This window comes from Hypomesus transpacificus, chromosome 26 (genome assembly GCF_021917145.1).
Source record: "Hypomesus transpacificus isolate Combined female chromosome 26, fHypTra1, whole genome shotgun sequence".
Classification (NCBI taxonomy): Eukaryota; Metazoa; Chordata; class Actinopteri; order Osmeriformes; family Osmeridae; genus Hypomesus; species Hypomesus transpacificus.
In genome coordinates this window covers 2443189-2465838 of record NC_061085.1, presented here as the reverse complement: position 1 = coordinate 2465838, position 22650 = coordinate 2443189, and the positions used below count along the sequence as shown (strand labels likewise).

The 22650-nt window shown below is 41.5% G+C and overlaps 1 protein-coding gene across 1 annotated transcript in view; it reads right to left on the bottom strand.

The window, feature by feature from the left end:
• LOC124487579 (excitatory amino acid transporter 5-like) overlaps window positions 1-22650 on the bottom strand; it is a 69998-nt gene that overhangs the window by 18131 nt on the left and 29217 nt on the right. The window contains exon 8 of the mRNA XM_047050008.1: window positions 19602-19701. Within this exon, the coding sequence (XP_046905964.1) occupies window positions 19602-19701 (100 nt within the window). The remainder of the gene's footprint in view (window positions 1-19601; window positions 19702-22650) is intronic.

The window sequence follows — 22650 nt, the reverse complement described above, 5'->3', positions numbered from 1 at the left end:
AAATTTGATTTGTGATGACAGACATCATGAAAAGTAATTTTATGCAAATACTTTTTTTTATTTTTGAAATGTTTGGAGGGAAAGTTTGGTTAATGGATTGACATGCAACCACAAGAGTTTAGGGTTGGGCATCCAAAAACGCGGTCGATTCCGAGACAAGACCGCATTTTTACTTGGTCTTGTTTCGGTTTCGGACAAATAGTACTCTGGATTTTATTTCTAGACCGGTCAAGACCACAACTGCGGGAATATCACAACATTTCCTGTGCATCGTTTAATTTATTTGTTAATATCATTACTGTTATTGGATGTAAAACATCACACTTCAAATGCAACCAATAACTTCAAATTGAAATGACTAGTGCTGTCAGTTTAACGCGTTATTAACGGCGTTAACGCAAACCCAGTTTAACAGCCAAATTCTTTATCGCGCGATTAACTTTCTTTTTGGCCAAGCAACCTTTGTAGTTTTTTCACATGCTGCTGCAGCAACTATTGACGTTAGAAAAACTACAACACCACACCGGATCTAGCTAGACCGGAAACAAAACAACAGGCACGCCGCACACACTTGTTTGGACTTGCGAGCCGGCAAATGAGTACATTTACATTTATTCTTTTAGCAGACGCTTTTATCCAAAGCGACAAAATGCATAGGTCACTGATAATAACAACAAGATAGCCCCAAAGCATTGCGGGTAGCCAAAAACAAGAAGTACACATTGTGAACAACCAAAAAATAAGTGCTGAAGGGAAGAAACCATAAGAGCATGTAGTTAAGCAAGTTACAATTAAACAACATGAGTCTCTAAGTGCAAGTGTACCTGTAGGAAAGCATTAAAAAAATAGGATTAACTAAAATAGAATACAACAGTTTAAATCAGCTACCACTAACCAACAAGAGCAACAGTCTAAGCAAGAGTCATTGTGATCCTTGAGGAAACTAGCATCGGGTTCAGCAAACCATTCCTAAGTACCGTTGTACTCCCGGAACAAGTGCGTCTTGAGCCTTCTCTTGAAGGTGGAGAGACAGTCAGTGTCTCTGATGGAGGTGGGGAGTTGATTCCACCACTGGGGTGCCAGGCAGGAGAAGAGCTTGTGCTGGGACTGGGCGGTCTTGAGCGGTGAGACCACCAGGCGGTTGTCTGAAGAAGACCGTAGGTGACGGGTGGGGGTGTAAGGTTGCAGGAGAGACTTGATGTAGTCGGGTGCAGTCCCGTTCACTGCTCGGAAGGTCAGTACCAGGGTCTTGAATCTGATGCGGGCCGGTATGGGTAGCCAGTGGAGGGAGATGAGGAGCGAGGTAACGTGGGAGCGTCTGGGTAGATTGTAGACCAGGCGGGCCGCTGCAATCTGAATCCTCTGAAGAGGGCGGGTTGCGCATGCTGGGAGACCGGCGAGCAGCGAGTTGCAGTAGTCCAACTTGGAGAGGACAAGTTCTTGGACAAGCAGCTGGGTGGAGTGCTCAGACAGGTATCTCCTGATCTTCCGGATGTTGTAGAGGGTGAATCTACACGACCGGGAGACCGCAGCAATGTGGGCCATGAGGGAGAGCTCGTCATCCATGGTAATCCCAAGGTTCCTGGCAGAGGATGAGGGGGTCACCGAGTAGTAGGTGGTTTTGAGTGGATGGCAAGCGCGAGACGCCGAAATGGATGCCAATAAGATTCTGAATGGAAAATGTACTTTTAAAAAGTTGCCAAATGGTTCCATTGACAAGGCCAAAGTGATCTGTGTATTTTGTGGTTGTGAACTGAGCCATCATCGCAGCACGTCCAGTCTGAAATACCACTTGATGGCCATTGCACACAGCTGATGTGATTTCTCCGCCCCCTCGTCAAAGCCAGGCGATGGCAATGTTGTTTTCAATTTAAAAAAAACGTTTGCACCAAGCAATCAGATCCACTTTTCCATGTTGATAAGAGCATTAAAATGAGAAAATAATGGGACAAAAATAAATCAATGGACATTTAGAATAGATAAACATTACGAGTTAACTATGATATTAATGCGATTAATCGCGATAAATATTTGAATCGTTTGACAGCATTAGAAATTACCCATCACCCCTCCTCGCACCCCAAAAGTGAATGAGGAAGATAGGCAAAACAGTGGCTGTCTTAAGATGTTGGCCAAATCAGCTATAATTTGATATGGTTACCTGAACTACAAAGAGTTGACAATAACGTCTAAAAGAAAACACAGTTTGTGTAAATTCTGCAAAGAGATGCTCACTGAGACGGCTGGCTCTAGGCCTACATCAAACTTTTACCGGTATTTAGAAAGAAAACATTAAAAAAGGTAAGCTATAAGCGTAAGTGACGCTAACAAAGCTAGCTACCTTACGTTTGCAATGTGCCTCTGTACCAACACTTCAGAAACATTTTCCCCCATTACACAAAGAGATTTAGCTAGTATTAGCTATGTATCATACTGTATGTTTCATGGCATTTGTTTCAGTTGCTTGCCAGATTTTGTTTGTGATAATGAGCCAGACAACATAAAGCAATGTAGCTAATGATGAATATAAAGTTATGTTACTTCAACGTTAACTCATGTCAGCTGCATACCTCTCCCGACTTCATAATGTTAAGTTAAACACCGCGGTACCGCACTCCTTTACTTCACACACGCAGAGACAGAGAATGCACCTCTAAGAAAAGAAGAAAAAAACCACAGGCTGTTTTGCCTGGTCATAAGCACACAGCACTACTTGTTTTCTTCAAATACAGTTACAGATCAAATCTAACTTATTACCTATTTAAACCCTACTGCTTGTGTATTTTGAGTGGTCTGATCTTGACTCGGTCTTGACCCCTCAAAGGGTTAGGGTCATGACTTGGTCTTGGTTTAGGTCAGGGGTGGGGAACCCTTTTTCTGCCAAGGGCCATTTGGATATTTATAAAATCATTTGGGGGCCGTACAGAATTATCAACTTTAAAATGTGCCTGCTATATTTGGTCAAACATTTAATTAACTCTCCCCTAATGTGATGGCTGGAACTGCTTCTCTTTGGTGAGGTTTGTGATGTTAGCTGGCACGGATGCAGCCTGCTTTGACTAGGGGTGCATCGAACATTTCTGGGGGGGTATCATGATTACGGAAAGGGATTGTTTTATTTTTTATATTGCCACCATTTTTGAGACTGCTTATCGATCTGAGTGTTAATCAGGCGCGGAGCCATACGTTGTAAACAATTGGGGCTTAGCCCAAACCAACAACGTATTCTGGGTTTGATTTGCTAGAAAGGAATTCCACAGTTAATGCGAGCGTGCAGAGCGCGCAAGTGAAATTTTTGGGTACATTGGTACGCAATGCTGCGCGCCTCCACGGTCCTCTTCCACATATTAAAATAGTGCTGCTGCCAACGAATAATGCACCTAATAACATGGTTCCTGCAGTGCCATGGCGGGCCGTTCCCCACCCCAGGTTTAGGTGGTCTTGACTAAAACATTGGTTTACCATAAGATTACTTTTTGTGTACCAAATTTCTTTTTTTGTAAGGGAGTCAGATGGCTAAGCGGTGAGGGAGTCGGGCTAGTAATCAGAAGGTTGCTGGATCGATTCCCCGCCGTGCCAAATGATGTTGTGTCCTTGGGCAAGGCACTTCACCCTATTTGCCTCGGGGGAATGTCCCTGTACTTACTGTAAGTCACTCTGGATAAGAGCGTCTGCTAAATGTCTAAATGTAATGCAACGACTTGAGGCAAGGGCAATGAGACATGCACAGATCATTTACATCTTCACACACCATTGATTGACTCTGATTTTAAGAACAGGTCAATGCTGCGTACATTTGTTTGTTATTTAATATGCGGTACAGTATATGGTAAAAATCTGGTAAAGATCCAACATGGCACCGCAAATGGCAGCCTCGGCCGGTCGGTGTGCGTAGTTTTGTTACTTTTGTCTTGCTGGATGAGCTCACAGAGGCTATGACATCATACATCAGCTTCTGTGAGAACTGCTGTATACCAAGACGCACCAGGTTGAGCTACAACAATGACAAACCCTGGTTTCCAGCAAAACACAGAAGGTTGAAGTTGGACAAGGAGGAAGCGTTTAGGAGTGGGGATAGAGACAGATTCAAGGAGTTGAAGAGCAGGTTTAGCAAGGCGGCGAGAGAGGCTAAATGACTGTACTCAGAGAGACTAAAACACCAGTTCTCTGCTAACGACTCTGCTTCTGTCTGGAGAGGGCTGAGGCAGATAACCAACTACAAGCCCAGAGCCCCCCACACCGTTAACGACTCTCGCCTGGCCAACGACCTGAACGAGTTGTACTGTCAATTTGAAATACAATTGGACTGTCCTGGACCAGACCTTCCCACACTAGAGCCCCCCCCCCCCACATCACCACAGAGACAACTCTCTCCATTCAGGGGGGAGAAGTTAACAGACTGTTCAAGAGGGAGAACCCCCGCGAAGCAGCTGGGCCAGACTCTGTCTCTCCTGCCACACTCAAGCACTGTGCTGACCAGCTGTCTCCGGTGTTCCCCTACATCTTCAACACCTCTCTGGAGACATGCCATGTGCCAGCCTGTCTCTCCAGTCCACCACCATCATCCCTGTTCCCAAAAAGCCAAGGCCAACTGGACGTAATGACTACAGACCCGTCGCCCTGACCCCTGTGGTAATGAAGTCTTTTGAGTACCTGGTGCTGGCACACCTCAAAGCCATCACATACCCTATCCTGGATCCCCTGCAGTTTGCCTACAGAGCCAACCGGTCTGTAGACGATGCAGTCAACATGGCCCTCCACTTCACTCTCCAGCACCTGGACTCTGTCATGGAAGTTTTTTGAGAGAATCAATCATTAAGCTGAAGTCGGGTGAAGTATCAAGTTAATGTTTATTTGAAGTTTGACATAAACATAATAACGTCACCAACAAAATGACACACAAACTTAAGACAATAACACAAGGACAATTCCATACAGCTCCATCTAGAATTCTAGAATGGAACCGGAGAGTCCAGCAGACACCAGCACTACCCAGCTGATGGCCCTGAACATCCTTCAACAGACCATTTTATAGCACACAGTTCTCAAAAGTCATTGGTCCATAATCCAGACATGCAACTATACCAAATTTCTTCTGTCATTGGTTAACTCCTTATAACAATACAGTTGAATCCACATTGTCTTCAGACCAACTGTCTTCCCCCCAGGTTACAAGAACTCTCAAGTCACCCAGACTTCACCTCTCCTAGTTAAATGTCTGCAGGTGGATGGAGTTGAATTAACATTCATTTACATTTTAGTCATTTAGCAGACGCTCTTATCCAGAGCAACTTAGTCAGTACAGGGATAGTCCCCCGAGGCATGTAGGACCTAACTCATTTTATGCCAACTGTAAACTACTTTTAAACAACTATTAAAATACATTCATTGTACATAAACCAAACATTTACTGTATTTCACAACTCCCCCAGGACATCCTACGCCAGGATCCTGTTTGTGGACTTCAGCACTTCAAAACATTGCTGGTCTAGAAGTAAGAACCGCTTGTGTCAGGGGCTGGGGTTACCGTGACCAACAAGATGAATAGAATCCTTTGATCGCCATTTCTTTACGTTTTTACTATTCATATTTCAGCTAAACGGTACGTGTAAATTAGCATATTAATTAAAATGTGACGAGAAATGGGCAGTGTAGAAAAATGTGAAAATGTGCTTATTTTATTGATGAAACCAGCTAATTTGTAAATTTTTCTCCGACTTTTTGCTAGCATCTCAGTGTTAGTTTTGCTCAGACTTTTTGATAACCTAGTTAGCATCTCAGTGCAGTGCAGACACTAGTTAATGTTAGGTAAGTTAGCATGGGCTACAGAAAACGTGAAATACCACGTTCAAAAGAACATACTTGGGTTCTCAGCGTTCTTCTGATTAATAAACAGCCTTTGTGTTTGGCGCTGCCGCGCTAGCGTTGCTGGGAAAGATGAGACGTATACAGTGACGTAAGACCTGGCTCTTTGGTGGCTCTCTAGCCAATGGAAAGGCAAACCGGTTCTAAGAAACTTGTCAATCGAACCAACTCCGAACTGGCAATAGCACTAGCGTTGAACTAGCACCCGGTTCATTCTGGTGGAAAAGGGGTACCTGTACACCAACAGCTGCACCTCCAGTTATCAGTCCGTTAAACTCCTGAAGATTGCAGACGACCACCCTCATTGCTCATCTCTGGTAGGGATGAGTTTGACTACAGGTGGGAAGCTGACAACCTGGTGACCTGGGGCCTCATGGATAAAAGATCGCGCAGCTTTCATACCAGAAGATGGCGTACGGCCAAAACTTGAAAAGTACCTATGCACAGAAATATTCACATGTATAAAACCGGCCGTACACCAGGTCCTGCGCACCTTTCCTTAATAAATCACATCAATGTGAGATTGACCGCACGTGAACGAGCCACTGACTCCGCCTTGCTTCCTCCTATAAATTAATATGCAGATGACCTATAAATGGGCTCCTAAGGTAATTTCTTTGTCTGAATTAAAATGGCTAAACATGCAAAAAAGAAAAGAAATTCACAGACTGAGATAGAGGTTCTAACAACAGAGGTGGAGGCGAGAAAATGTATCCTGTTAGGCGCCCTGTCATGAAGTAGTCATCTTTATTGTAATTCGCTTTTCACTTTACAGTAAATAAAAGAACGACATTTTGTTTCAATAGGCTCAGGATAGTGCAGTGACTACAAGGTCATCAGGTATTAGCAACAAAAGAAAGTCGGCGGAGTGGAAAACTGTTACTATTTGCGACCTTTCTTGTTTTTAATCTTGGAGCACTCGGAGATTTAGCTAAATGTAAAGTGCCTTACAAATAAAATCATTATTATTATGGTGACACTTTAGAATAATGGTCCGTTGTCGGTAAGCCAAATTCAGTCGACTTGGCTTACCGAAACCTATTTGTCCTGAATCCATGTCATGTTTTCCCTAAACCTATACTCTGGTGCAACGTCAATGAGTGAGTTAACTAGGAGCGCCAAAATCATCTGGCACATTTTTATTGATGGTAAATATACAGTATTTGGCTAACATAATCCCTTACCACAACAACGACTAGGTGAATTTCACTAGAATTTCGAATTGTAGAATTAGTGCGGATTTCGATTGCAATACTATACAGTTTGTATGAGGGACTTTGTACAAGCTAGCCGACAGCTATAGCCTGGCTTTACAGCTAGCAACAACAGTAGCTAGCGTTTTGGGCCATGTTCCTGTTCTCTGAATTGGGTTATCTAGTAAGTAATTTTACAGTCATGCCATTTGTTCTTTCTTCCTTCATCATTTTAATTCCTTTGGAATTGCGTTGCTGTTGTATTTCGCAGTAGTGGCCAATGCTAGATTTGTGAGTAGTGAGTAGGCCTATACGTTGATTTGGGTTAGGGTTAGCCATGTACTTACTTATTATTTATCTAGCCATCATTGTGACAAAGAATGTTTAATTCAGATATATTTTACAAAATGCTTTATTCTTGAATGCCCATGTGCATGTTTGCATTATGTAGGATTTTCTTTTACGATTTCATGGAAATCTTTCAGCGCATAAAATTATTTTATTTTTTTACCCAATCACTGCAGTTGTTTTATGTTGTAGGTCTTGTGAGGTGACATGTTAGTGAGGTGTTGACATGTTTTTCACTTTGAAATAATGGTCCAGATTACAGTTACTGCTGGATGACAAGGTAACTCTCGAGTAATTAGTGAGGAGTTAACATGTTTGTCACTTTAAAATAATGGTCCACATCACAAGTAGTTACTGCAGGATGACAAGGTAACGCTTAAGTAATTAGTGAGGAGTTAACATGTTTGTCACTTTAAAATAATTATACTGTTTTATGTTATACTGGTTTTCACAAGTAATAGGCCTATATAAGTAATTTTATATTTGACACCAGGGTTTCCTGCAGAAAATGTGTTAGTTAAAGTGGTAGGGTGGGGTACCGTCGTCAGACCGGGAGGGGGGGGGGGGGGGGTGTGCGATAGCCTAATGAAGGCAGACTGGTGTTTTGGAATGGAAGGGAGAAAACAGGACAGAGTAACACGGCGGATATCGCTATTAAAAAGCTTTACTTTACAACGTAGTTAAGGCGGCAGGCGTGTGTTGCTTAGGCGTGTGTTGCTGCCTTAACTGTAAAGGTCTGCGGGAAACCCTGTGACACATACGGTACAGGCATACATTTCTGTGAGGCACTATTAATATTCTAACAAACATTGTAATCTGGAAGATGTGGTTTTGCACTTATCGCAACATAAATACAGGATGCAAATAGTTTTTGACAATAAAACATCAATGTTTGTATTCATATCCTAAAGAGAAGTCCTCCTCAGGCGGCTACTGTAACATAAAGGTAGGTCTTTGGAGTCTGAGACATATAACTGACACTCAAGCTCATAATAGTAAACTAATCCAATCATGAGTGTCAGCATCACTTCCTAATTATTAAAAAAGTTAAACAAATTATTATTTGTATTATACCATGTTTAAGTTAGAAATAAACAGAGAACATACATCCCGCCGATCTGGCTTGGGGCCCCACAGTGGTGGCGGATTACACAGTAGGCTATATGGCATTTCCCGTTTTGGGTTTTGGCATTTTTATGTGATCGTCCACATTAATGATCAAACTTTTATTTGTATGTTTTTTGAATAGTCAACGTCATAGACGTATGGCAGTAACTGTAGTGGAAACTTTATTTTGTAATGTGTGAGAGTTTCGGCACTTTTCAGTTAGAATTCGCCACGTTACATTCTCACGTCTACTCAAAAGTTTCCGTGATGGCCCGCACATCACAAAGTGTGCGTGAAAACCAGCGTACGCAATATTTTTGTGCGTACGCAACGTTTATATGAGGCCCCTGGTGTAGCCAGAACAATTTAGAGCTCAATGCTCTTAAGACGGTGGAGATGGTTGTGGACTACAGGAAGAACACAGCCCCACTATCCTCTCCCAGGACCTCAAGTGGGAACTGAACATCAGCTCCCTCACCAAGAAAGCACAACAGAGGATGTACTTCCTACGGCAGCTGAAGAAATTAAACATGCCAAAGACAACGATGGTGCACTTCTACACAGCCATCATTGAGTCCATCCTCACCTCCTCCATCACCATCTGGTATGCTCAAACCATCTGGTATGCTCAAACTGCCTCAAATGAGACAACACTTGAGTTAAAAACAAGACTCAAAGTTACTAGTACGAGCGTTCCGATTGGCTGATGCACAGTCATGCCATCCGTGTGGTGACCTAGTACTCACAGCGCAATACGGATCTGTAATGCCCTCAGACAAATGGGGGGGGGTTAAAATTACACAGTAGGCTATATGGCATTTCCCGTTTTGGGTTTTGGCATTTTTATGTGATCGTCCACATTAATGATCAAACTTTTATTTGTATGTTTTTTGAATAGTCAACGTCATAGACGTATGGCAGTAACTGTAGTGGAAACTTTATTTTGTAATGTGTGAGAGTTTCGGCACTTTTCAGTTAGAATTCGCCACGTTACATTCTCACGTCTACTCAAAAGTTTCCGTGATGGCCCGCACATCACAAAGTGTGCGTGAAAACCAGCGTACGCAATATTTTTGTGCGTACGCAACGTTTATATAAGGCCCCTGGTGTAGCCAGAACAATTTAGAGCTCAATGCTCTTAAGACGGTGGAGATGGTTGTGGACTACAGGAAGAACACAGCCCCACTATCCTCTCCCAGGACCTCAAGTGGGAACTGAACATCAGCTCCCTCACCAAGAAAGCACAACAGAGGATGTACTTCCTACGGCAGCTGAAGAAATTAAACATGCCAAAGACAACAATGGTGCACTTCTACACAGCCATCATTGAGTCCATCCTCACCTCCTCCATCACCATCTGGTATGCTGCTGCCACTGCCAAGGAAAGAGCAGACTGCAGCTCATCATCCACGCTGTTGAGAAGGTGATCAGCTGCAATCTGCTTAGCCTCGGGGACCTGCACACCTCGAGGACCCTGAGGGCGAGCGAGGAAGATTGTGGCCGACTCCTCCCACCCTGGACACACACTGTTTCAGCCACTCCCCTCCAGCAGAAGGCTGTTGGGGGGGGGGGGGGGGTGTAGGCTGCCCTTCTTCTGCATGACATGCAGGCTTAAAAGTGCAAAACATTATTGGATCATTCTTGTTATTGACATTTCTCTGGGCCAATCGGAATCTTAGCACTTTTTCTCTTGGCCAATCGGAATCTTAGCACTTGCGTCAGAATCTTTAAGCACACAGCGTCAACTGTTACTTGCACTGGCCAGTTGCCTACCGAAGTTGAGTTAGCCAATGTCGTTAGCGATGCTAGCTAACGTTAGTTTTCTAGCTGTATATAACATTTCACTGGGTCTTGCAGCTTTGGTTTAGCGAGTCGCAGTATTTCCAAGCCCTGATAGTTTAACTGAGATGACGCAGTAGATACGACGTGCATATATGTGCTAGGCTGGATGGAACTAGCACTATATGGGATAGACTGTTGCACAGTACTACTAGTAGCTTAAGTTCTATCTATCGTGCCGTGGTGTACTGGCAGCATCATACATTTAAGCAATTCAAGACTTGCATGTGCAGTAAGTAATGTCACATTAAATAATGTATTTAAATTCAAGCTTGTGTGGTGCGTCGCTGTCTTTAATGCCACAGGCTAAACTAGGTTATGTCAAAAGAAACGTTTTTCATTTCCGGCACATTCAGTGAAGTTTGGCTAGCAGCATCAGCTAGGCTAGCTGGCTCGTAGCTTCTGCATGCAGCTTCTCCCTGCAGGGCTCTAGACTGAGACCACATGGTTGGCTTTTTTTTACTAACAATGACCGCTTCCAGCAAACTTCTTTTGAATAAGCCATTTCCCCCTAAATAAATATCAAGCTTATTTACATGTTTGGGGACATATTTTCAGTTAGCAGATGGTACTGTTTGAATCGCGATTCCATCTGAAAAATACTGTTGGTGACAACATTATTAGAATAGCTAGTTTCAAAGGGGGTTCGGCTTGTTTCATAACAAACGGACCCATCTGCAAATTTCCCCATGAAATTGTACCATCTCTAATTCCTCTTACAAGTAATAAGCCCCTGTGTTCAAGTGTTGAGCATTAAATTAGCTGCATGGTCTGTAGAGATCTTGGGACAAGGCTGCAATAGTGTACACAACAGAAAGTGTTTCATTCTGGAGAAATTGTGTAAATGTTTTATGTAGTTAGATGGTCCGAGGAGAATGAGTGGAGTTGGTGAAGCGCCCTGGTGAGTTGCAGTCATTCGCCATAGTTCTAGTACTAATCTGAGGCTAGTCTCCATAGATATCTATATAATGTCTATGGATATCTATGCCTAGTCTCCTCCACGTCTCCCCAACGTGACGTTATCACCAAATTGCGCTAATATGCTAATGCTAACACCAAAAACTGGTCTTTAACCATTTGGAGATTGTTTTAATGATATACATATCTTGAGTGCTTCATGTACCCATTTATCAACAGTGATGTTTAACCTGTAATATGGCCTTTAAGTCACGCTCAGAACTTGTCACTTGCATATTAAAATCACAAAGAAATCGAGCCAGGGGCACACCACCCCTCTGCGACACTGTCAGCTTTTTTACTCTGATGAGTTTGCAGGTCTGAAAAACTCATGCCACAAAAACAGTTTCTTCCCTTCCGCTGCTGGCTTCTTCAACAAGGCCAAGGACTCACACTGACCTTAACACATTATCTGCACAAGATGCCTTGCCGTATTGTATAATATACCGTATTTGTATATTATAGCTATATTTTATTTTACTCTACATTCTTTCCATATTTTAGCCCCTTAGTATTAGTTTATAGTTATATATAGTATTACTTTATTTATGATTCCTATGTTTAATGTATGCACCTTCCTGCCACAGTAAATTCCTTTTGTGTGAAGAAGTCCCCAACCCTTGTTTATCAGCTTGAAGCAAAGGCCCCTGTGGATCTTGGTGGTATTGCATTTCCGATTTGTGACAAAAGGGGACGTTGTCGGTATCCTGTATTGTCCGCTAGAATCCGTTTTTTTGTCATGTTGTTGTTGTCATTTTCTTGCATATTACAAAAGTTTTTTAAGTGTTGAAGAAGCCATTCAATATGATAAAGAACATATTTAGGATCGTGAAATACTCAATTTGTTCTTGTTTACATTTATTCATTTAGCAGACGCTCTTATCCAGAGTGTTTATCTAAGCTTCCAGTTGAATTGTGGACGCTTCATGAGTCATGTGATCTGACTTGCGTCACGATGCAGCCATATGTAAGCTGTGTTTTTCTGTACAATGTATGATCCCATCCACGTTAAAGTACCCTTAAATATAATGTTTCACAAGTAGTTTCAAGCATGCCTTCCGTCATACGTTTATTTACCTGCTTCCACGGACTAAATGAATGAATAGGCTAATCTCGGGCATTGAATTTTACACAAGATACATTTTTCTTAGTTTGACCTGGTAAACTATAAATAGGCTACATCTTTTTTTCGGAAGATGCGATTTGCACCAACAACTTAACACACAAAATGAACCATAATCGGGCCAGTACAATACAATGCAATGTAGGTGCAAAATACTGGGTTATAACACACATATCTAGGATTGAGTGCGAATATTGCTTTCTTTTTATTTTCTTCATTGCGGCCAACACTCAACGCTTCTAATGATTGACACAAAACGACCACACCTCTCTGAAGTAGGGGTGGGCGAAATGGCCAAAATCTCCTATCACGGTATGAGTAATTTTATATCACGGTTACGGTATATATCACGGTATAGTAATTGATATAGTAAATATAGTCAATTTAATTAAGAAATGGTACTATATAACCATACCGTACTTCATCATCACACTTGATTATTTATTACAAACAAAAACAACTGCCTCAAATGAGACAACACTTGAGTTAAAAACAAGACTCAAAGTTACTAGTACGAGCGTTCCGATTGGCTGATGCACAGTCATGCCATCCGTGTGGTGACCTAGTACTCACAGCGCAATACGGATCCGTAATGCCCTCAGACAAATGGGGGGGGGTTAAAATTAATTCCTTTGTTAATAATTTTTTACACAGAACTTCATTATATTAAATATTCATCAAAAATTATTCACACCTTCACAAAATCAACCACAAACAAATAATTTCTGCATATGCAAGTAGCAACGCTAGCGCTAAATAACAATTTAACTGGTCGGCTCCATGACGGCGGGTAAGCAGCTAGCTAGCTCCTGAGACTTCTCACCAAAAGAACGAAGGGGAACCTTCGATTAAGACATGTTCGTAGGTACCTTGCGAAAAGTAGCCTGAACTTTCCTAGATCTTAAGCTAATGCTGAATGCTCGCTGATATAGCTGTCTGTCTTACTAGAACGGCGAATGTATGCATCGTTGCTAACGTGTGCTGACGTTGTGACTATGTATGTGAGAAAGACGCGCAAGTGACAGAGAGACGGAGGGAGAGCAGGGAAAGGAAATGCAGCTGAAATAATTTGCTGCATGTTTAACCTAAATAGTGTTAAAAAAAATGTTTACGAAACAGCAATATGTGGCGGCCGGTGTTGATTCTGTGGCGCATCGCCTCAAATTAGTCTGTGTGGGAAACACTGAAAAGTATACCGCGGTTGAAACGGTATAGCCAAATCTCTCCCGGTAGACACATTTCTACCGTTGCACGGTATATACCGTCATACCGCCCAGCCCTACTCTGAAGGCGTGAAAAGGTCTAAAATCTTTGAAGCCGATTATCAGAGAGGGAGTCAGATGGCTGAGCGGTTATGGAATCGGACTAGTAATCTGAAGGTTGCCAGATCAATTCCTGGCCGTGCCAAATTGCCTTGCCTTGGGCAAGGCACTTCACCCTACTTGCCTCGGGGGGAATGTCCCTGTACTTACTGTAAGTCTACTAAATGTAAATGTATCAGGGATAAAGCTTTACAGGTTTACCAACATTAAGATACTCGTACTTCTTCAACTATTTTCATATTTCAATGTATGACACATCCTTTGAAAGCTTACAATCTGCACTTTCCAAATCTGTAAAAAACTGAGAAATGACCTCACCGACAACGTCCCCTTTTGACTGGACAGTGTAATATTTGGTATCCCAATGGTAAAAGGTTTTCACATTTTGGCACATCGAAACTATAGGCGACTACCATTATCCCTGGTGACCGGCCATACCCCATTTGTCCATTTTCAAAGTGATGGCAATTCAGTGTAGCCCACAGAATGTGATTATATTTGTCACTGTAGGCGGGGGCAAATCCAGATGTTAAAATTAGGGGCTCAGCCCAAACCCATGTCCTAGCATCGGTTAGATGTGAGTGTAGATAAGGACTTCAAAAAGTAATACGAGTGTACAAATATTTTTTGCATTAATTTGGGCGCAAATGTTTTTTGAGCTTTACGTAATATAAACATTGTTGGACTCATATTGTTATATTTGCTGAATGTACCCCACATTTGTTATGTATCAAGGCATGCCTGCATATTCATATTTTCATATTAAATCATATACCTGGAAGAGTTTATACCATGAGGAACTAGGGCTTTCCAAATATATACATGTATGTATGATTATTTTAGGCAAATCATCCTTTATCAAGAAGATTTTACACAGCAATTTTTACAATAATATTCTCTGTCTGCACAACTTCATTTTCAACCACTTTTTTAAGATAGAGGAAAACTTGGAGGATATGAAATATACATAATTACGTGGGCAATGTAGAAAGCAGACAGATTAGAAATATGTTATTTTGTTTAAAGCTTATGACCATTGTAGTGATTAGTGGAAAAACCGGAATCCCCTCCCCAAATATTATTACTCCTCTCCATAACTAAAAAGGTTTGACTTTCTTCCACAATCAAATTTGCCAAAAAGGTTATATAATCTCCCCCAAAAAGTTCAGAAACGTTATTTCGGTCGATTATTACTCCCCTTCAATAATACCAATTGGTATTGTATTTTATATAGTTGATTAGTCACCTAAAGCCTGATTAGTCACCTTTACAACAAGGTACAACTTGTAAGGATCGTGCACAAGGGTGTAGGTTTAGTCTCAGCTTTGGTAGGGACGCTAATAAACTGGATTTCTGAGTTTCCTGAATGCATTTTAAAATTATGCCTTACATATGCATTTGTTTGTACATATTTTCTTTTTCATATGTAGGTAAATGGTTCAGGTTTTACGGAGCTGTACTAGGCCTACATCATCTGTACTGGACTTCTGAGCAATTAAATAATGTATTAATGAATTATATGATGCATACATTTGGGCATCCCAATTTATAGCACCTTTTTACTTCCTACAAGTATAAGTGTGAATGATAACATTCATGGGTAACATTGACTAAACATCCCTTAAAAAACAGCAATTTGATGCAATGTTTACCAAAATGGACAATTCAACTTCTCACCTGAACCCCTGATGCTGATTCATCACCAACCTGCTCTACATCTGTAGCTCCAGGGTGCTGTTTTTCCTGCACAGTAATTCATCAATTGAATACAGACACTAACCATGCTTAGTTGACTGCTGACATTGGTCGAGATTACAGGGATAGCCATATTACTATCCAAGGGATCATATAGGCCTACTTATTACCAGTTAATATCACTTTTGAGTTGCTAGCCTGCTGGTACTAGGCTAAACTAGCACGGTCCCATTATGTGGGTAGGTTAGCTTTATCCTTCTGGCTTCAACAAGACCAGCTGCTGCTAACACACTGGTCGAAAGATTGCAGACGCTAGGGATAGATTTAATACAAGCAAAAGTTACATGCTCTACTACACTAACATGCGATGTAAGGCTAGCAGGTTTGCACTGTGTGGGTAGTTTTCCTACTAGCTAACTAACAATGACTAGCCTGGCTGCCAGCCCAACTAAGCCCCCCCCCACAACAAAGTTTGGTCGGGAATTTGGGTACCGGGAAGCTCGGTTGGGGAAACACTATGTCCTGTTCGGACCAATGATATTGTCAGGGCAGGCTTTATACAATGATGGACAGATGATCAACAGTAATGTAATCAACCACGTCACCAAAGAGCTCTTGGGTTGAATTCATTTTCAACAAACAACATATTACGTTACTCTGATTGGTTGTAGGTCTATCCAATTGAGCGAAGAGGCATTTGTTTTACGAGTTCGATTGAAACACGCCCCATACTCACAGCCCAACGGAGAGTTATCGGACTCATATTCTGACTAGAATTATGAGTATGACAACGTCAGGCTAAACAACGACCCTCTTGATAGTTAATTACTCTCTGGGTGGTGAAAAAACTTCTGATATCCCTCTTCTTTTTGGGTGACATTTTCCTATCTACAAAGCACAAAAGGGTCAAAAATATAAATGCTGAGACCAAACGAATACTAATATGAGGCTTGTAGTTGTAGTGTTTTTGGTGCACTAAGGCAGTGGTTCTCAATCCTGGTCCTCGGGACCCCCCAATTTTTCAAGGTGAGATCATCGATGCAGACTTGATGCTGCCTATCAACCATACATTTATGCGCCAACTCCCTCCAGCCACTACAAATTGTAAACAAAGATGGCGGACCAAAACTCTGCTGAGGGCTGTGTTTTGTATGTACATCTTTCAGCGTTTTCTCGCTTAGATTTTTCCAAAGTTACCGAGAAACAGACACTGTACTTTCCGATAACACCGTTATTGTAACCAGCAATAATGGTTGATGTGATTTGCGAGTCATCAGTCAGCCAACTTTCTAAAATTAGCACGTTAGCCTATGTTATATTGGCCTAACTTTCTTTCAGCATTGTCATACCAACGTTACAAGCTATCTTAAAAGACCATTCGAAATCAACGTTATGCCGCAAATTTTGTATCAAAGACTTTTGAGAAAATGTTTGAGACATGGAAGATACCAAAGTCCATGCTGTCGTGAAGGATAATGCCAGAAATATGGCGAAAGCAATGAAGGACAGTAAGCTGACTAGCTTTGGTTGCATGGCGCACTCTCTGCAACTAGGTCCTGCACCACCAGCAGAGGGCGCCAAGTCACATATCCGTGTTGCGGTTGGGGGGGGCGGCACCTCGATTCCCCCCGAGGGGGGGGGGGGGGGGTTAAGGCGCCGAATGTGCTAGGACTGGCACTGTCTGCAGGAAAAGGGACCAGAAATGCCAAGGTATATTACTTTATTTATTTTAATATTGTTGTTATTATGTTGCTGTTGGAAAAGTATTGCGGACCACACTTGCATTTTACTGCTTGCCTTGTAGCCAACCTGTATGGATAGTGAGTGAGTAAAGTCAGTTAAGTAACCTCTTGATTCTTTATTCTTAAAGGACAAGGGTGTCAGAGCAGATGGATAGTTTCTTTGCAGAGGCCACCACTCCCAGAAATGAAGCTGCACTCAGATATTGGCAGGAACATCACCAGCGTTTTCCAGCACTGGCGCAAATCGCCCGCAAATACCTCAGTGCCCCATGCACAAGCGTGGACAGTGAGCGGCTCTTCAGCTTTGTGGCTTACTTTTTGGATGAGAAGAGAAATAGACTGGCTCCTGACAAGGCAGAGATGCTCGTCTTTGTAAAGAGAAACATGCTTCTTATTAGGAAGTAGCGGCCCACTATAAAGGGAAGGCTTTTTTGTGTCTATTTAGTTTAGTTAAAGACTGAGGCCCATGTTCAACTCCGCCAGCCTACTGCAATGGATACAGAAGGTGAAATTGTGAAAGATAGCCCTATTTGACTTTGTATTTTATTTTTCACAAAATATTTTTATTGGGCTGTTATTTAGTTTAACAAATATGATATTTGTATAGGTCTACTTTGTTACTTTGAGTACATTTGTCATTGAGTAGGTAGTTGTATATTTTATTTGCTTTAAACTTGAATTTATATGGCATTCCCTAAGGGTTTATGCTAGTGTTTTGTAAGGCTGCATTGCAAGCATCTGTTTACAGTTGAGATTATGTCTTGAGTAGGCCTGGTGATATTATATTAAATACAGTTTAGGTAAACTAAAGATTGTTTCATATATCTGATCGAATTTGTGGTCATTAAAAGATATGAGTGATAAAGGGCTGAAATAATTTAACATAGTGCTTTTTAAATTATGATTTCATTATTTTCCTGGCACAAAAGGGTGAAGGAATAACAACAAAAACAAAATCAGTATCGGTCAACGGCTAGATTGTTGGTTTAAACATCGGTATCGGCCAAGAATGTCCATATCGGTGCATCCCTAATGGCCAAATAATGACAGTGAATTGAAGCATACAAAACAGAAAATACTAAATACTTATATGTGGCTCCTACAGCATGCTCATGAGACTACAAAATAGAAAGGGGGAGATACATTCCTGCTAATAAAAAAGGTGGTACTGGCCAACACTCTAAGCAGGATGTACCTCACTGAACAAGAAAACAGGTTCTATGGAAATTGAAGTGGAATCAATCTATATAATATACTGCCAGCTGTATTTATATTGCGCATTTCACACCATTTCACATCTAAGAAAATTATAAGGCCCGCTAAGTGTTTCGGCCCACCAGGAATTCTCCCGGTTGTCCCGATGGCCAGTCAACTACTGCCACAGTATTGAGACATCAGATTATCCTCCGCGCGCATCGTTGATGTGCCGCCCACAGCCACCCTGATGTCGTCAGACAATGGGGCAGACGTTGCTGTTGCTGCCGTGTTGGGTAGTGGTGTCGCTGGTCACATAAACTGGCGACAGAAAGCTGCGGCTGCTCTCTGTGGCAAACGGCAACCTTGTGGCTAGCACCCTGCATGTGGGATTTGACAGCGTTGATGCCCATCGAGGCTACGCTAATCTTCTTTTTACAATATGTACAGTAAGCCTCACGGTTGTTTTCAGCGACAGGCTTCAGCCACTGTATAAACTCATCCTTCTCCAACCAGGAGTCCGCAAATTTAGATTTAGCCATTTTGGAGTATGTTTCGCAACATTTTGGAGATTATTCGCTGACCGAGCACGTCGTTGTTTATAATAGTCATGGGGAGGAAAATAAATATATTCATGCATACTTTTTGGAGTCAAACTCTTTGGACAAAGCTTGAACAAAATGTAATACCTCATAAAATTGGGATTAAGACTTTTAAATATCTTTTAATTTAGGGCCTTAATTTTCCCAAAATTGATTTATCCATTTTTATACTTTTTAAGACCCCGCGGATACCCTGGGTAGATGTGAAGGAAAGAGGGGGGAGTTGAGAGCCCAGCTTCCCCCAATCAACTTCTGACTTTAGAGACAGGACTCTGAACTGTATAAAACTTTGAGATGACAATCAATGTCTGAGTCCAGTGAAACCAACTATGGCCTAAATGTCATTGTGATTTTCTTTTCTCCTGGGACTCAACACGATTAATGATCGCAATTAGTGATTGATTTCAATTTGGTCTATGGTCAATTTAGGCGTCAAATACCAACCTTGACCAATGTAATTTTGAAGTATATGAAATGGTAATTTATAGCCTTTCATGCTAAATCCCATTGGCATGCATTGAGGAGTTCTCTATACCTCCTCATTATTTCGAAACAAATAAAGAAAAGCATTGCGAATGTAAATGTATATTTTTACATCATTGTTCAGTCCATACCAAACAGCAGCATTGATGATCTTCATGACACATTCGTTGATGCACTGACACACGTTGACAAGCGGAGCTCCTCTTTCCCCCATCTTTCCAAGCAACAGACCTAGGGAAAAAAACATTAGAAGCTCTTTTGGTCTCAAACATTTACATTACATTTAGTCATTTAGCAGATGCTCTTACATTCTTCCCGAGACAAGTACGGGTGAAGAGCCTTGCCCTAGGTTTGTGGATCTTATGCACCCACACAAATTCTCAGTAAATGTGTTTTTTTGTCAACATTCTGGTACATTTCCCTGCATCTCTACTGGTGATGACATTTCCAAGTTACATTTTTATATATGGTGTGCACACCCAATAATGGTGTGTTTCATCATCTTGTAGCCGAATTCACAAGTTGATGTTAGAAAAATTTGTGTCAATTGCAGCACCGTACATGTTATTGCCTTTTTTTTTTAATCAATAGCTGTATTTAAATGTTAATTGGTTGACTATATATTTTTTTTATAAAAGCAATATAGTACTCGTGCTATATTGCTTTAATATATGGTGTGCACACCCAATAATGGTGTGTTGCCGAACATCTTGTAGCCGAATTCACAAGTTGATGTTAGAAAAATTCAAACAGCTGCCGAAATGATTGCTGCAGAGCGTGTCAATTGCAGCACTTAGCGGCGCGTAAAAGCAACGCAAGAAGCCTCGATCGGCTGCGAAGGGCATAAGGCTGTTCACACTAGACGTGCATTCCTCCGCGCCAGTCACCAGGTCTTTCACCTCCTCTGAGCTTTCCTTTTCACATGTAAAGCTGACATGGTACATATACATGGCATAGGGCCTTAGGCTATATTTAGGCAACTTGTTATTCCAACAGCATCCCAATATAATGTGGCAACATTTGTATTTTTTGTCGTAGTCTTTGTAAAATATGTGCTGTGGGTCATACAACTCCATGTAGGCCTATAGGCTACTTCTCAACTTCGATGATTAATTTTTTGTCATCAATCTTCCCAAATGTCAGCTGACAGCTTGTCTTTCTCGCTCTTTGTTAACCTCTTCATCCCTAGACCTTTTTTTTAAGTCCCGCCCCCGAAAAGGTATGCCCAAATTTAATGGAGTATATCTCCAAAACTACAAGGGCTATAAACATAATGTTGATATCAAAAAGATGGTGACACATGACACCTCCTGAAGTGGAATTATGATTGTGGGTATTAGTGTGTCAGAGTAAATGAAGATAGAACCTTAAATTAAATTGTGGAAATCTAAATTCTGCCTAAGAAAACAAGTTATATATAGAATGCTATATTCAAATCATGGGTCTGCAGCTTTAAAACAGTTTGAAAACATTATCCTATGTCTGTTGAGTACATATGTGAAATTTGATGTCAACTGGTTAAAGCAAACCAAAGGACTAGTGGTTTTAGTTGAAAAGTTTTAGGGGAAAATTTGGACATTTGGGTAGATTTGGGCACCATCAGTGCTATTGACTTTTATCAGGTACCAGCAGTAGCGGAGCAAGAGGGGTGTCCGGGGTGGCACTGGACACCCCTGACATCTGATTGGCCACCCCGGGTGCCACCCCAAAATGTAATTCGCTACTGGAAATTTGATGCTGATTGATTGATTTCATTTGACCTCTTGTTGAAAGAAGCATTTATTTTGCTGCGTTGCGGTGCATTATTCAAATCAAAGAGAGACATTTGTTGTGAGATACAGAAGAACAGACAGCAGAATAAATAATATTTCCACAGCTCCACACACTCTTTTCGCGATTGAAAAGGGCCTAATATTTGAAGTAAGTTTTCAAGTTTGCATTGGGTTTAGGTCTCCTGATTTTTTTTTTACGAATGTTGATAAGCCTACAGTAGCTGTGTAAGTTAATGTTGGAACTTCGACTCCAATAACAGACAAACTGAGACAGTCAGTAGGTTTGTACTCCGATTTTTTTTATTTTTTTATAATCCGGTTTTAGAACAAAAAAGTGTCTTTATCTCAAGATTTCTACAGACCGTGCAGCTAATTTAATGCTCAACACTTGAACGGGGGCTTATTACTTGAAAGAGGAATTATTTAGGCTATTTCAGTTACACTATCAGGGCTTGGAAATACAGTGACATGCTAAAGTAGGCAAATGGCTAGTAGAACATAACGTTTCATAATAATTTCAGTTAATCAAACAGCTGCAAGACCCAGTGAAATGTTATAGGCTAGCTAGCTCTAGCAAAATAACGCTAGCATTGCTAACAACATTACTAATTCAACTTTGGTAAGTTCGGTTTAGATCTAATTGTATATGATCCTGTGGACAAAAAGACACAGACGCTGTCTGTTTTCATAACTTGTATTTTACCACTGCTCTTCTTGACATCGCTATTCGAACAGCCCTCACTAGTGATGTGTCGTTCGTGAACGATTCGTTCATTTTGAACAAATCTTTATGAGGACTCGGGAGTAACGAATCCTCTCAACGAGTGATTTGTTCATTTCCCGACTCGGTCTTTCTACGAGTCTTTGGATCATTTTTCACATTACCTGCATAGGCTCTGTACTGGTAGCTAGAGGAAACGAACGATTCGTTCATTTCCCGACTCGGTCTTTCTTCGAATCTTTGGATCATTTTTCACGTGACCTGCATAGGCTCTGTACTGGTAGCTAGAGGAAATAACGCTAGTATCGCTAACAAACAGCGGCCACGCGAAAGGGAATAAGGAAACTGTTTCCTCTACAAAAAAATACATTAGTAAAATGAAACGAACTTCCCATCACTAGCCCTCACTGATTTCACAAATGCATTCAGCATCAAGCCTACGGAAACTCCCGAGGAACAAAACACCCATGTCCGTTTCCTCTAGCTACCAGTACAGAGCCTATTCAGGTCACGTGAAAAATGATCCAAAGATACTGGTAGCTAGAGGAAACGAACGATTAGTTCATTTCCCGACTCGGTCTTTCTACGAGTCTTTGGATCATTTTTCACGTGACCTGCATAGGCTCTGTACTGGTAGCTAGATACTGGTAGCTAGAGGAAACGAACGATTCGTTCATTTCCCGACTC